This window comes from Colletotrichum acutatum (genome assembly GCF_030867785.1).
Source record: "Colletotrichum acutatum strain CBS 112980 chromosome Unknown BDZ83scaffold_28, whole genome shotgun sequence".
NCBI classification, from domain to species: Eukaryota; Fungi; Ascomycota; class Sordariomycetes; order Glomerellales; family Glomerellaceae; genus Colletotrichum; species Colletotrichum acutatum.
In genome coordinates, this window is record NW_026849022.1 from 43,282 (window position 1) to 56,784 (window position 13,503).

At 55.5% G+C, this 13,503-nt stretch overlaps 4 protein-coding genes and 1 non-coding gene across 5 annotated transcripts; 3 read left to right on the plus strand and 2 right to left on the minus strand.

The window, feature by feature from the left end:
- The first annotated feature begins 451 nt into the window (after positions 1-451).
- BDZ83DRAFT_614260 (uncharacterized protein) lies at positions 452-1,268 on the plus strand. The gene is made up of 2 exons (XM_060507820.1): positions 452-842; positions 922-1,268. Exons 1-2 carry the CDS (start codon positions 620-622, stop codon positions 1,197-1,199), a joined length of 501 nt encoding a protein of 166 aa, XP_060366951.1. The 5' UTR covers positions 452-619; the 3' UTR covers positions 1,200-1,268.
- Positions 1,269-3,072: 1,804 nt separating this feature from the next.
- BDZ83DRAFT_649986 (uncharacterized protein) lies at positions 3,073-8,477 on the plus strand (the record flags this gene model as incomplete). Its single annotated transcript, XM_060510332.1, has 3 exons — positions 3,073-3,137; positions 4,749-4,919; positions 5,222-8,477. 3 exons carry the CDS (start codon positions 3,073-3,075, stop codon positions 8,475-8,477), a joined length of 3,492 nt encoding a protein of 1,163 aa, XP_060366952.1.
- A 478-nt stretch (positions 8,478-8,955) lies between these two features.
- On the minus strand, positions 8,956-9,275 carry BDZ83DRAFT_537609 (dolichol phosphate-mannose biosynthesis regulatory protein; the record flags this gene model as incomplete). Its single annotated transcript, XM_060503373.1, has 2 exons — positions 8,956-9,102; positions 9,195-9,275. Coding segments are annotated over 2 exons (228 nt in total), but the record flags the coding sequence as incomplete, so codon positions are not given.
- Positions 9,276-10,038: 763 nt separating this feature from the next.
- Positions 10,039-12,685, plus strand: BDZ83DRAFT_649987 (uncharacterized protein; the record flags this gene model as incomplete). Its single annotated transcript, XM_060510333.1, has 2 exons — positions 10,039-12,181; positions 12,396-12,685. 2 exons carry the CDS (start codon positions 10,039-10,041, stop codon positions 12,683-12,685), a joined length of 2,433 nt encoding a protein of 810 aa, XP_060366954.1.
- Positions 12,686-13,298: 613 nt separating this feature from the next.
- On the minus strand, positions 13,299-13,383 carry BDZ83DRAFT_t106. Its single transcript has one exon. It is a non-coding gene; the product is annotated as a tRNA-Ala (tRNA).
- Between the last annotated feature and the right edge of the window lie 120 nt (positions 13,384-13,503).

Here is a 13,503-nt window from a genome sequence, read left to right on the forward strand (position 1 = left end):
TACGTATGGATGGAATGGAGGGAACGATATCATGTACAGTACAAGCATTATCACAAGCCTAGCAACTTGCGCAGAAGAATATCATACCCGAGTTGATGTATTTATATGCCCTCAACTAATAAAATCCAAAAGATCATGTCGCGTTTTGGAAGTTAGGGTGGAGGTCAACTCTTGAGTCCCTTTCCGACGGAACTTCCGAGAAACGCAAAGGCGCAGCGCTCCAATATCAATACAAATCGATCCCAGAACCCGCCAGGTAGTTTTAGGCGGGAGGAAGACATCAAAACATGGATTTGCAGTAAGTTGTAGGTAGGCAGTGATATTGCAATTTTCTTTCCCGAGGTAAACATTCCGAAGCTTTCATCGGGTGCCGTCAGAGCTTCCGGGCCGAAGACTTGTGGGGATGCGCCTCCCCCCCGCCCGCCGTCCCGCACTTGGGGAACGGGGACGGATATAAACGTCACCTTGCTTCCTCCCACGTGCTTGCAATAGTACGCTATTCACAATACATTCACCACCTTCCGTACCTTATTACAGAGTATTCCTTTGCAAATACACACAAACTCTTGACGGACGACCAAGATTTTGGTACTTGGCCAACTCATAAAAGGGGACAAGAATGGCCTCCTTGGCAGCCACAGAGGGCGTGGAGGCCCACGACAGCTACTCTAGAATGGAGCCGTTCTCGGCCAGCGAGACGGCGATGGAGCGGGACCTCCGGCTCCGGGTTCGGGACTTTTACCGGACCAGCGATAACAAGGACTTGAACGAGCGCTGGATCGAATTCTACACGCCCGATGCCAAAGTGAAAATTGGTCCGGCGGCGGCAGAGAAGCACGAGAGTGAGTTTTACCACCTACATAAGTATCCAACATGTGTTTCGAGGCACGGGGACGGCTGACATGTTTTTGTATTTATCAGACCTCCGTCAACTACGGGCGGACATGTGGAGCTCTGTCGCGGCGAGGAAGCACTGGATCACGAGTGCGATCGGCTCCGCTACCGAAAAGGGTGTGCACGTCATGCTCAAGGGGGGAGTTCGGAGGAAGGGGTTGGATGGTGCTGAGAACGTCTTCAGCTGGGCGGGTAGCGCAGACTGGGTGAAGCAGGATGGGGAGTGGCGGATGGATGCATATCGAGTTTGGCTCGACCAGTGGGCTCCCATTGAGGGGGAACTACCTTCGGTATCAGAGTTTTGAAGTGTGACATATGACGGCGCTAGCTGAAGCAGAAATATCCAGAATTGAGCAGTGTGTCGAACAGCAATGAGAAGTGTATGTGAACCGGAGCAATCCAGCCATTGAGATGTGGCAGTCATTCATTGAGCGTCGGACGCTTGCCAATTGGCGGCGCAATGCGATTTGTCGCAGCCATCGTGTTTCGGCGATGGCATTGCTCTGTCCGTCTTTAGCATCGACCAGATTGGCCTTGAGTTCGTCGATGACGGCAGATTCATCCGGTGATGGCTTCGACCTCAGACCGCCCCATGCGCTTGCTTGCGCTTCGACGGCGTAGCGGACGCGGCTGGCCCCGTGCCTTGCATTCATCGCGCGTCGCCTCGTCCAGGCTTCGTCTCGCGTTGCTACGCCTCGTCCGAATGGGTTGCCTAAGTAATTGAACCGAGGGTAGCCAGAAACTCAAGTAGGCATTGCCTCAACAGAGTCGTGACACTTGCCGGCATCTCAATTCTTGAAACGGCGATGATCGAGGTTCGCAATCCACCCAGTAAAGCTGAAGGCGAGGCTGGGGGAATGAGGAGGGGTATCCAGGAGAGCCCCTCCATACGTCAGCTATGGTGCGTTGTTCTCGTGGTCCACAGTAGAGCTATGAGTGGCTCGTTCACCTGACGTGGTGCCCCCCGTTCCTCCACCGAGGGGGGTCAGGTGTCTTTGTCAGTCGGACAATCTGGCCCTGAGCCGCCGAGTGTGTGGCAGTTCAATGGGGAAGCGGCGCGATAGGACGGACGGATGACCGTCAACGGGAGGATACGGGATAACGACGGCATACCGTAGAGGGAAGCTTGGAAGCAGGACCGCAATCCTGGAGGGATTTGGCGGCGAATGAAGTCGACACCGTTAATTTAGTCTGGAATCCGTCCATAATTTCACCTCAGGAGGAATCTTGGTCTAGTTAGCATCGGTTGAGCCTGCGCCGCTTGTCATCAGGCCAAAGCGGGATGATGGCATCGGTCACCAGCCCCAGATCGTCACCTTCATCTGTCTGTCGTCCGTCTTTCGTCCTCAAAGTTGCTGGCACAGAGGCAAACGCACGCACAGCCCAGGTGTCAGCAGCTGGTCCCCACTCCAAGGATGGCTTGTTGGGGGTTTGTGATGGGATTTGTGACGGCAGTAGTAGGTATCTGACTTGCCAGGCTTGGACATTGTAACTTTTGGCTGAACCTCGCGCCGTTGCCGCCTGCATCTCCGGCCTCGGCAAGAGACTCTGTATGCCTATGCAGAGCTGAGCTTAGGTAGGAGTTTGAGTGACTTTGTGAGTATGTGTACCAAAATATGTGAGTGTGTGGCAGACACTTCGGAGATTCGGTAGAAATTAATGGAAGGAAATGGTGTCAATCTAGGTAATGGTGGACGGATGTGAGGGGTCTCAGACAATATTGAATTCGTACCTAGTTGAATCAGTGTTCCGTTCGTCTGGCATGACGAGAGTTTGATTTGGTCGCTTCCGTCAGGAATTCTGAGGATAGATGAACTGATAACGCTACTGCGCGCGTAGGTACTCGGTGCCTGCAATCAACTAGTTAGTAAAAGAGAGAATAGGCCGGAAGGCGCAAATAAAGGAGGTAATTAATAAGTTGGAGCTTAGCCAGGCTGAGCTGGGCTGGACTGGACTCAACTCCAGTTGCTGAGGTCCAATGTCAGTTTGAGAGGAGTGAGCGAGAGCGAGGGCGTGTAAAGTGATCGGAAGTGCCTCTTTCTCTTGGAGTCTTGAAGGTGTTAGCCCTGCTATCCGCGCCCGCTGCAGCCCAGCTTGAGGTGAGGTGTCTTCCATTGTCTTTACGCACCTGCCATGCTGTTGTGACTGAAAGGTACCTGTTCGTAGGACGTCGGGACCATGTATCTTCCGTCAGCTGCTACGGTCATGTTCGAGTTCTCCGACAAGCAAGAGCTGCGGTGGAGGTACGGGAAGGGACATGACCAGGTACACAGCACCGGGGCCCCCAGACTGGCAGTCTCAAGAACCAGCCACCCCCCCTTGTCCGCTGCGAGCTGGTCCAAGATTGGTGCGCTGTACTCCGTACCCAAATGCAGACTGCACAAGTATCCGCGGTGCGCGTCCTGCCCGTGATGCGTATCGCAGGTACCTGCCGGGCGAGGTTCAAGCCGAGAGTTACGTCCAGCCTGGAACCTCCCAGCTCGAAGGTGCAGTTGCAGAACAGTGCCAATCCAATCGCAGAATCCCACCATTTGTCTCTCTGCTTCCCCCTCCCCCTCTCTGGAGTGCATCCCAGCAAGTTGTCTGCACTTGACACCCCTGCCACCCTAGTTCAGGTTCCTCCAACAGATTCAATGAGAAGGGGGACATGGAGGGGTGGCTTGGAGGGGAGACTGGATTGGGGGGGCACACCGCGCCGCACTCCGTACTCGGGGGTGATGGAGGCGCGCAATGGAACCTGAACAACTGGGGGAAACGGGAGAGACCTGAGTAAAAGCACTCGAAAGCCCCGCTTCCATCCCGCGGGCGGCCAGCAGCTGAAGGGACCTTGCCCGAGGTGCCTCAGATATGGCTTTCATTGCTAGGTAGCAAGCAAGGTTCTGTTGTGCCTGGACAATGTACGTACGTTGTTATGACTGAGAATGAGGTGTCGCTGAGTATGAGAGTTGGCAGGCCTCTCGCATACCAAACGAAGCAACCTGGAACCGTCAGAGAGGCCGCCCTGTTACGTGCCCAGGTGGTGCAATGTGGTGTCTTGTTTGGATACCAGTACGCCCGGCTACCGGTACCTACCTTACCTTTACCTAAGGTGAGGGAAGGAAGGAAGAGGAAGGCCTCCCCTCCGTATCTTATCTTGCCTTTAGATGCCGCTGCCGCCGTGGAGGGGGTGGAGGCGGGACAGACCACCCACCCCCGCCATCAGCCACGGAGAGAGCAGCAGCAGGTCCAAGTCAGGCCGGGGGTACCTAAAGGCACGTAGTGTACTCCGTACCTATGGAAGGTACACAGCAAGGTTCCTTAGTACCACCGCATCTCACCCCAACTGGAACTGGAACTGGACCGGACCTGGGACCTGCCTACCTGACCTGACCTCACTGTCATTCACTCTTCCCCGTGCTCTCTCCTTCGACTCATCAACACCAACAACTCAAACAACGATCCACGATAGCAGCATTCCCGTGAACACAGCAGTCACGTCACGTCCGTCACGACCTGTCACGTCTTTCCTCTTCTGTCTTCTTCTATAGATTTTCCTTTGGCCATCCTAGTAATCTCTCTCTTGCTCTCCACTTTGGCAGTGCCTCGAAAGAAAGCCGCTCTTTTCCCTCTCTTTACTGCTTCTTCCCTTCGCTTTCACCTTCCACCCGACGTCCATCTTGCTTACCGACCGGTATTCGACTTGTTCCGTCTTGCTTTGCCTGCCTCTATTTGCCACGCAAAACTGTTCATATTCAAAGCATTTACAAAAAAATAGCCTGCGGCAGCCTTCGTCATCCGAGGTCACCTGCCGCCTTTGTCGACCACTTTCGCGCGACTCTCTAATAGACCAACAACTCAACTCTCGTCCTTTGCAGCCTTCCAACAACCCTCATACGAAGATACCGAGCCACGCACTACGACTCTTGCATACCCGTTCCGTATCGACTTCCTCGTTCCCAAATAAGCGGTACAGCTGGCTTGCGGAAACGCAGGTCCTTGGAGCAGGAGACTGCTCCAACTGCCGCGCAATACCACTTGAATGCCGAGTAAGTTCGGGCCTCTCTCCTGCGCCCCTGAGCTGTCATACGCGCCGGAGCCCTTGTAGCATTGCCATACTCATCATCTCATTCTTTTCAGGTTCGAAGAAGGACAGAAAGAACGCGAAAGATGGTGCAGTTAGCGCCGCGGTGACGAAACTCGCCGCGGGCAAGTTCGCGTAGGTTCCCCTCCACCCCTGCCCGTCATCTTAGAACCCCGCGATAGTCGGCGTTGAGTCACTGCCGCAACCCCTATGGCCCTTCTACCTTTGTCGCGACCACGATGGCTAACAACCTCAAAGAAGCGGCAGCCCCTCCAAGAGCCCTCCGTCCGATGCATCGTCGCCTCCCGTTCATTCTCCCGACATTAGACCCATAACTCAAGACCCGTCCCCATACGATGGGCACCCCACCGTTTCGCCCTCTCTGGATGCACTTTCCACTACCTCCGCATCGGCTGCAAGTACGAACCACGACTGGGCAAGAGGAGGGCTCGCTGGCTCTCCAGGCAATTTGATCAGTCTCATGGGCGAGTCGCCGCCCACTCAACCTTCTTCCTACGAAGACTCTGGTCGCCTCCACCATGGATGGGCCGTTCAGCGCCAGTCCCTAACACCCCAGACTGCTTCGCCGTCTCCTCCCAACAGCATGCCAAACCATATGAAGCGGCCTCTCAGCTTCCAGATGGATGCGCAGTTTCCCCTCGAGGCCTACCATCAGCCGGCTGCAGCTGCAGCATACCGTCGCAGCTCCATGCAGTCGCAATTGTCCCACGCCCGAGTAGGCTCCCAACCCCCGCTCCCTCATCAAGCCCAGCCGCATTTCTATAGTGCTCCTGACATCGACTTTGATATGGCTTCCAAGGCTGGCATGAAAGCCGGCGACAAGGGCTACTACTTTGGCTTCGATACACTTCCTGCTGCACACAACGAATTCGCTCCAGGATCAGACAACGTTGCGCTGGCGGGCTATGAGGGTGGACTCGAAGTTTATTCAGTCAATAAGCGCGGCCTAGATCGGGTTGCCGGCATTAAAGGGTTGCGAGGAGGCGTATACGATGCCAAGGTTCTTCCTTGGTCAACTCCTGGAAACAAGGCGGATGATTCTCCGCTTGTGGCTGTCGTCATTCACGGGCCTGTGCTACCGCAGACATCACCAGAGATCGCAATTCAAGCGGCAAATGACAACATTACCGAAGACAGAGCGGATGTGCCCGGTAGCCCTCGAGCCGATGGCAGCCAGAAGGGTGGCCCTTCCGGCCGATTCACGCCGGCCATCGAGTTTTACCAGACGTCAGTCGAGCTATATTCTCTCAAGACCGGTAAACTCGTCGACGTGCTTCTACAAGCTCCAAAGGTCCCTCTGTCAACACCGGTAACGAGCCCGATCTTCAAGGCGCCGCCGCCGACGGGCGCATTCACGATCAAAGCTGATGCTGGAAACATTGCAATTGCCTCGGGAGTCAGTGGAGAATGTTGGGTTTACCGTTCCATCCTGGATTCCAACGATGGCACCGTTCGCTTCGGCTGTGTTGGTAAACTCTGGACCAGCCTTCAGCAGCCCCCTCGAGGAGAAGTTGCCGAGGATGCTGAACGCCGCCACTCACCTGCGCCTCCTCGTCCCAACCCGCAGACCCCAATCCTATCGCTCAACGGGAAGTGGATTGCTTACTGTCCTCCGGCAGCATCTTCGCAAATCGCTCTACGCGCTCATGTGCCGGTAGTCATTCTTGGAAAAGCCCCGGGCATCTCTTCAGTGACGTCCCCCGTGCTACCCGCGGTCACCGGATCTGTTGATTCTCCCATGGCCGAGAGCATGGTCAACAAGATTATGCGTGAAACAACGCAAGAGTTGATCTCTGGAGCAAAGTGGGTTGGCCAACAAGGACTGTCGGCCTGGAACTCGTACTGGAACAAGAATGCCAACCAGGCGCCTCAGATGCAGTCTCGATCCCCTCCTGTGACGGCTCAGCAATGGGCAGGCTCGTATCCTCCTCGGCACGATGCAAACCAATTCCCGCCAACACACGGCACACCTGGTCAAGCGGTGACTAAAGACCCCGGTCTGGTCTCTATCCTCGACATGGACAGTTTGCCAACTTCTGCCACATTGCACCCGCTCATCACCTTTGCATCTCCGCTTGGCTGCAGCTTCCTGTCCTTTTCACCGACTGGGCTATCTCTGTTCACGGCAAGCGGCAAGGGTGACGTGCAGACTGTATGGGATCTGATGTGCATTCAGTACACCAAGTCGTCACCTCTTCAGGTGATCGCGGCTAATAACGCAGTCGGTCCACGAGTGCGCCAGGTCGCACAATTCTCACGGATGACAGTTGCTCGAATCGTCGACGTGGCTTGGTCGAAACCCAACGGGGAGCGGATTGCAATGGTCACGGAAAGGGGAACCGTTCATCTTCTAGAAATGCCTTTCAGTGCCTTCACTTGGCCGCCGCCTCGCCGCCGCAAGGCCACGGAAGAAAATGGCGCTCCCGCGTCAGACGCACCTAACTCAGCTGTCTCGATTGCTTCCAGTGCCTTCGGCGCTGCTTATCATGCCGCCAGACCTTTGATCACTCGGCCGCGTAGGAGCAGCGTGAACGCTCAAGGCTTGGCCGGCGGCAACTTTGTCGATTCAGCCAGTGTTGGAGGAAGAGCCATTGCTGCGAGCATCAGTCATTCTCTTGGCAAAACCGGCGTCGCCATAAACCAGCTCCGCCACACGGGAGACAACCGCGTTTCCTTGCCACAAAGTTCGCTTCTGCCAGCCTCGTCATGCGTCGTATGGATCACTGGTAGAAAATACCACACTCTGTATGTGATTGGCGACGGCCTAGTGCGAACATTCCCATCCAAGACTCGTCGCCCATCAGCGGCTGCCAGCAAGCAGCGCACACCTCGAGGAGTCCGATACAAGGACTTCAAAGTCCCTGCACTACCCGACGATGGCTTCTCGCCAGCTGTTCGGCAATTCATCGACTCGGATGAGTATCTGGACCTGTCAGATCGAGAAATGGACGTGGGCAAGACTCTGACGCTTGACCCGCGCGCCAGACCGCTCCAGGTCGACCTGAGTGCAGAAGCATCCATCCCGCAAGCCGAGATCGAATCCAGCGCACCATACCAGCCTTTCCATACTGACAGGCGAGTGGCTTTGTATGAGTACGCAAGTCCACCGGCGGCCTTGGCACCATCGCTTGCTGCGCTGATGGCCGATACCACACTGGAAGATCAAGCAACGCCCAAGCAAAAGAAGAAGCAGCAGCGTGCACGCGCTCAAGAAACAGCTGTAGAGACAAACTACTTGCAACCTTGGGCATTTGGTCAGCCACTCAATCTGGTGAAGCTCGATACTGGACACCTCTCCGTTTCAGAAGACGAATTCAACATTTCGGATGATCACCGCGCGCTCCCGCTTTCTTCGATGGAGAGAGTTATGCACCGCGGAGAGAATGGCGATGAGATTGTTGTTACAACCCGACGACGACGTGGGGCGAGGCACACGGAGGATGAGGATGGCTTTTTCGAGGATGACTGTGAAGTGCTTGACTTTGCAGATCAGAGAGTTTGAGAAAGGAACCACGAGGCGTTTGGAGCTAGATTAGACCAGGAGTCATTCTTGCCATGATTTTTGTCTATGGATGTCAGGCATCGGTCCAAAGAGACATGCGCGGGCCGAGGCCTGGGATCATGGGGCAGGATATGTACTTGGCCGGTCGTGCCACTCACTCCTTTATTGGTGATTTTTTAGGGTTCTCTCTGGCCTAAGGGAAATACCTCCTCGAGCAGTATCAGAGTAGGTAGCCTTGCTTTTGAAGTGAGCAGCGCGCTCATTCTCCAATAAATCCAGCTTAGATACCCATCATTGTGCTTTCGCAACTGTGGACCCATTCCCCCTTTGGCCCTCATGTTCCATGCCCGTATCATCGTAGACGTCCAATAATAAACCTGGGCCTCCTAGGCATCGACATGCGCAACAATTGATAATAACTTCCTACTTCCCGAGTCCTTTACGCCTTCTTCTTCGCGGCAGCCTTGGCCTTGGCGGCCTTCTTCCTGTTGCTGCGGATCATGACGGTGCCCAGGAAAGAACCGACGACGGCGGAACCGAGGAGGATGAGAATGACGGGAATGCGGATGGCCCAAACGCGCGCAGGGAAGAAGCTCTGGAGAGGGTGGCCCTCGTCGACAAAGGGCTGTGGCAGGAGGAGTTAGTCGACCTTGTTGGCCCTTTTCGCAGAACAAAAGGTGATGAGGGAGCAGGTGGTGGGTGGGCGATGCTACTTACCATGAGTAGGGTCCAGATGGAGTAGTATGTGAAGATGACAGAGGCAGCCACGAGCATGGCGAAGCCGACGAGAGTTCCGCTCTGTAGTAAGTTAGCTAGCTGTTGACAATGTTCAGTTTTGCCTGCCTGTCCTCCTACCCTCCCTTGTTGCGCTCGAGGGTGGGATGGGATGCTGGCTATTGAGTGCGGGCGGGCCCTTGCCAACTCGAAGAGACGCAATGTCAACGTACCATTGTCGATTTTATTGAAAGGGTGAATAAAGAGTGTGAAGAAGGAATCGACGGGATGGGCGCGCGCAAGTGGTGACCAGTGACTGTGTGAATGGAAAGGCCGATGTAAAAGAAGGGTCGTGGGGGATTGTGGGAAGGAGGTCGAGATGAGGTAAGGCCAGTTAGGTGGTAGCTTAAGGTACTGACTGTATTGGATCCTCCGATCGGGAAAATTGTCGTCGCGATTTCAGGGGACGAGGGCGCGCCTGCACTGGACCTCTATGACTGCGCTAAATGGGAGCTGCCACGGTTGACTGAATGACTTGAGGTGGACGGTGGACCTGCCAGATAGTTCCCCCTGCGCTTACGGAGCTCCAGCCACATAGTCAGTGCTCTCTCTATCCCACAGTGGGTCCTCTTCACTCCCCAGCCACACTTGGATTTTTAGGTAATTCTTGCCTGGCGATCCTGTTGCGTCAAAGCAGCAGTAACTTTTTCCAGCCCAGCCAAAAAACAAGACTGCCAGCAACCAGCGCATCTCCGATTCGGCTGCCGCCATTTCTCTGCGTCGCAAGGCTCCCCGGCTTGATTCCAAATCATCCACAGGACTCTGGGGACGTGAGAACAGAGGCAAGATGGCATCGGCAGACGTTGGCTCCCCGAGCTTCGAGCGCCGCGAACGCGATGGCGAAATGGAAAACGACCGCGACGGCGGCAACCGTCGACACCACCGCGACAACCGCGACCACGATCGCTCCCGCAATCGAGACCGCGATCGCACCGATAGCTACCGCCCGGCTCCCAAAGAACAACGACGCCCGACGCCGCCGATGAAGACGGAGGAGGAGAAGCAGGCCATCGCAAAGGCCGAGTACGAGAAGCTGCTGTCCATGCGGTCCGGAGGCACCTACATACCACCCGCGCGACTGAGGGCGCTGCAAGCCCAGATCACCGACAAGAGCTCCAAGGAATACCAGAGGCTGATGTGGGAGGCGCTGAAGAAGAGTATCAATGGTCTGATCAACAAGGTCAACTACTCCAACATCAAGCACATTGTTCCCGAGCTCTTTGGCGAGAACCTGATCAAGGGCCGCGGCTTGTTCTGTCGATCCATCATGAAGGCGCAGGCGGCTTCTCTACCCTTTACACCCGTCTTCGCCGCCATGGTGGCCATTGTCAACACGAAGCTGCCAGCCGTCGGCGAGCTCCTGGTCAAGCGCCTCATCATGTCCTTCCGCAAGGGTTTCAAGCGCAGCGACAAGGCTGTCTGCGTTTCATCCACGACATTCTTGGCGCATCTTGTCAACCACCAGGTCGCCCACGAGCGACTCGCTGGTCAGATGCTCCTTCTTCTCCTGCACAAGCCGACGGACGACAGCGTTGAGATTGCCGTCAACTTCATGCGCGAAGTTGGACAACACTTGCAGGATATGCAGCCCGCAATCGCCCTCGCGGTCTGGGATCAGCTGAGGAATGTGCTGCACGAGGCGGATATCGACAAGCGTGTGCAGTACATGATTGAGGTGCTATTCCAGGTTCGCAAGGACAACTTCAAGGACAACCCGCCCATTAAGGAGGAACTCGACTTGGTTGAGGAGGAGGACCAAATCACGCACATGGTCGACCTGGACGGTGAAGTCGACGTACAGGATGGCCTCAATATCTTCAAGTACGACCCGGAGTGGGAGGAGCACGAGGAAGCTTACAAGAAGCTCAAGGCCGAGATCTTGGGCGAGGGCAGCGACTACGATGACGACGATGATGATGAAGATGAGAGCTCCGAGGAGGAGGACGACGAAGAGGAGAAGGCAATGGAGATCAAGGACCAGTCCAACACCGATCTGGTAAACCTGCGCCGTACCATCTACCTGACGGTCATGTCGTCCATCGACCCTGAGGAAGCAGTTCACAAGCTTTTGCGGGTAAACCTCCCGGCTGGCCAAGAAGCGGAGCTGCCCTCAATGATTGTCGAGATTTGCTCCCAGGAAAAGACCTTTTCCAAGTTTCACGGTCTGATTGGAGAGCGTTTTGCCAAGCTTAACAGGTTATGGACCGGTCTCTTTGAAGAATCCTTTGCCGACTACTACAGCAAGATCCACCGATACGAGACCAACCGGCTTCGTAATGTTGCGCGCTTCTTTGCGCATTTGCTCGCAACCGATGCCATTGGCTGGCACGTACTCTCCGTCATTCACCTCAACGAGGAAGAGACAACGAGCAGTTCCAGAATTTTCATCAAGATTCTCTTCCAGGATATCTCCGAGGAGATCGGTATGGCAAAACTGCAAGCCCGGATGAAGGACGAGATCCTCCAACCCAGCTTCACCGGCCTGTTCCCGCGCGACAACCCACGAAATATTCGTTTCTCCATCAACTACTTTACCAGTATCGGCATGGGTGCTCTCACGGAAGCTTCTCGAGAATACCTCCAGAACATGCCCAAGCCGGCGTTGCCTGCGCCACCGGCTGATGATTCCGACTCGGAGTCGGTGTCTAGCTACTCTTCTTACACGGGTTCCTCATACTCCCGCTCTCGATCAAGGTCGCGGACGCCTCGACGCGCCATTGATCGCAAGCATGCCGACTCCAGATCTCCTTCGCCCCGCGGACGGGGCCGGTCATACAGCCGAGGTCGCAGCTCTAGCAGATCTCGATCTTACAGTCGTTCAGTCTCGCCTCCTAGAAAGGGACGCCGCGACGACTCGTACTCGGCGAGTCCCCCGAGAAGACGCGGTCGTTCTGCCAGCTACTCAAGATCTCCTTCTCCGGCCCGAAATGGTCCTAGGGATCGTAGTCTCAGCGTGACACCGCCACCTCGCCGGGCAGCCCGGAGGAACAGCTCAAGCGTCAGCAGATCTCCTTCCCCAAGGAGAGGGCGTTCTATTTCGCGTTCTGTCAGCCCCCCGCCTGCACGAGGCGTACCTGTCCGCGGTCGTAGTCCAGGGCAAGAAGCGCGTCGCCCAGCCAGACGGAATAATTCATCTGTGAGCAGCGCGCCGCGGAAACGCGCCCGCTACGACAGTCGTTCTCCCAGTCGGTCGCCGAGCCGTGCGTCGTCATACGATTCGCGGTCTCGCTCCCCCGTCGACCGTCGTGGGCCGAGAGACAGTCGCTCACCTGTTGCCCCGAGGGCACGAGACGGTGACAGCGCCTCAGCGCCCCCGCCGAGGGCGAGAAATGGTGGTCGCGATCCGTCGTACTCTCGCTCGCCGAGTCCCCCGCCCAAGAGGTCGCTCAAGCGGGGTTCGCCGGATCGAGGACGGGATTCGAGGAGCCCCATGAGCGCAAAGCGGAGGAGATATAGCGAATCGGTTTCGAGATCGAGAAGTCCGCCGCCGCTGAAGAAAGGGCGGAGATAAGCGGGACTAGAGGAAGGTGTGACGGGAAGTAGGCGAGGATGTGTTTAATGGATTCGCAAGGGTGGATGGGTTGTCCAATGTCTCGAATTTTAAGCATGGCATGGGTCAGATTGATATTTGTATAGCTAGTCGAGATTAGGAATGGAGACGGTGCCAATGATCATTGGTGAATTTGCTGCCTTACGGTGGTTTCTCGAAGTGCTTGCTTGCCTCCTTCTGTGTAATTGTTGTCGAGTTGATCAGGTAGGACGCGGCTTTAGATTACTTCTACCTTGATGCAGGATGTAATTATGTGACGAGTGAGTGCGTTACAAGCCCAAGCTGGAGGAGTTTACCATCTCACAGCTCTCTTACCCCACGCTATCAATCAACAGGAGAAACTGCGAGAAGTCATGGAAGTAAAACAAGCAAACGACAACAAAGCCGTGCAAAAAATGACATGAAACTTTGAAACTAGCATTGGAGTCGATTTCTGTTTACCACTTTGTGAAGATAGCAAAAGAGAATCATCGCAAGCGCGATGTGTTGGGCTGTTGTGGACGATCAGGGGATTGAACCCTGGGCCTCCCGCAGACGCTGAAGGAATGCAAAGCGGGCGCTCTACCACTGAGCTAAACGCCCCGAGGTGTTGGATGATATCTAGGTTGCGGCTGGCATCTAAGTTTGGTTCTGGAGTGTGGGGGGGGGGGATAGGTAGTGGAGTTTGTTAGTGGAGTTTGGTCTGTCTCTGGTTTGGTGTCG

What these genes read in the sequence shown, in the direction of transcription:
- BDZ83DRAFT_614260 (XM_060507820.1), top strand. Translation starts at nt 620, where the DNA reads ATGGCCTCCTTGGCAGCCACAGAGGGCGTGGAGGCCCACGACAGCTAC. An exon ending in GGCGGCAGAGAAGCACGAGA is followed by an intron (nt 843 to 921) that starts GTGAGTTTTACC and finishes TGTATTTATCAG; the next exon opens with ACCTCCGTCAACTACGGGCG.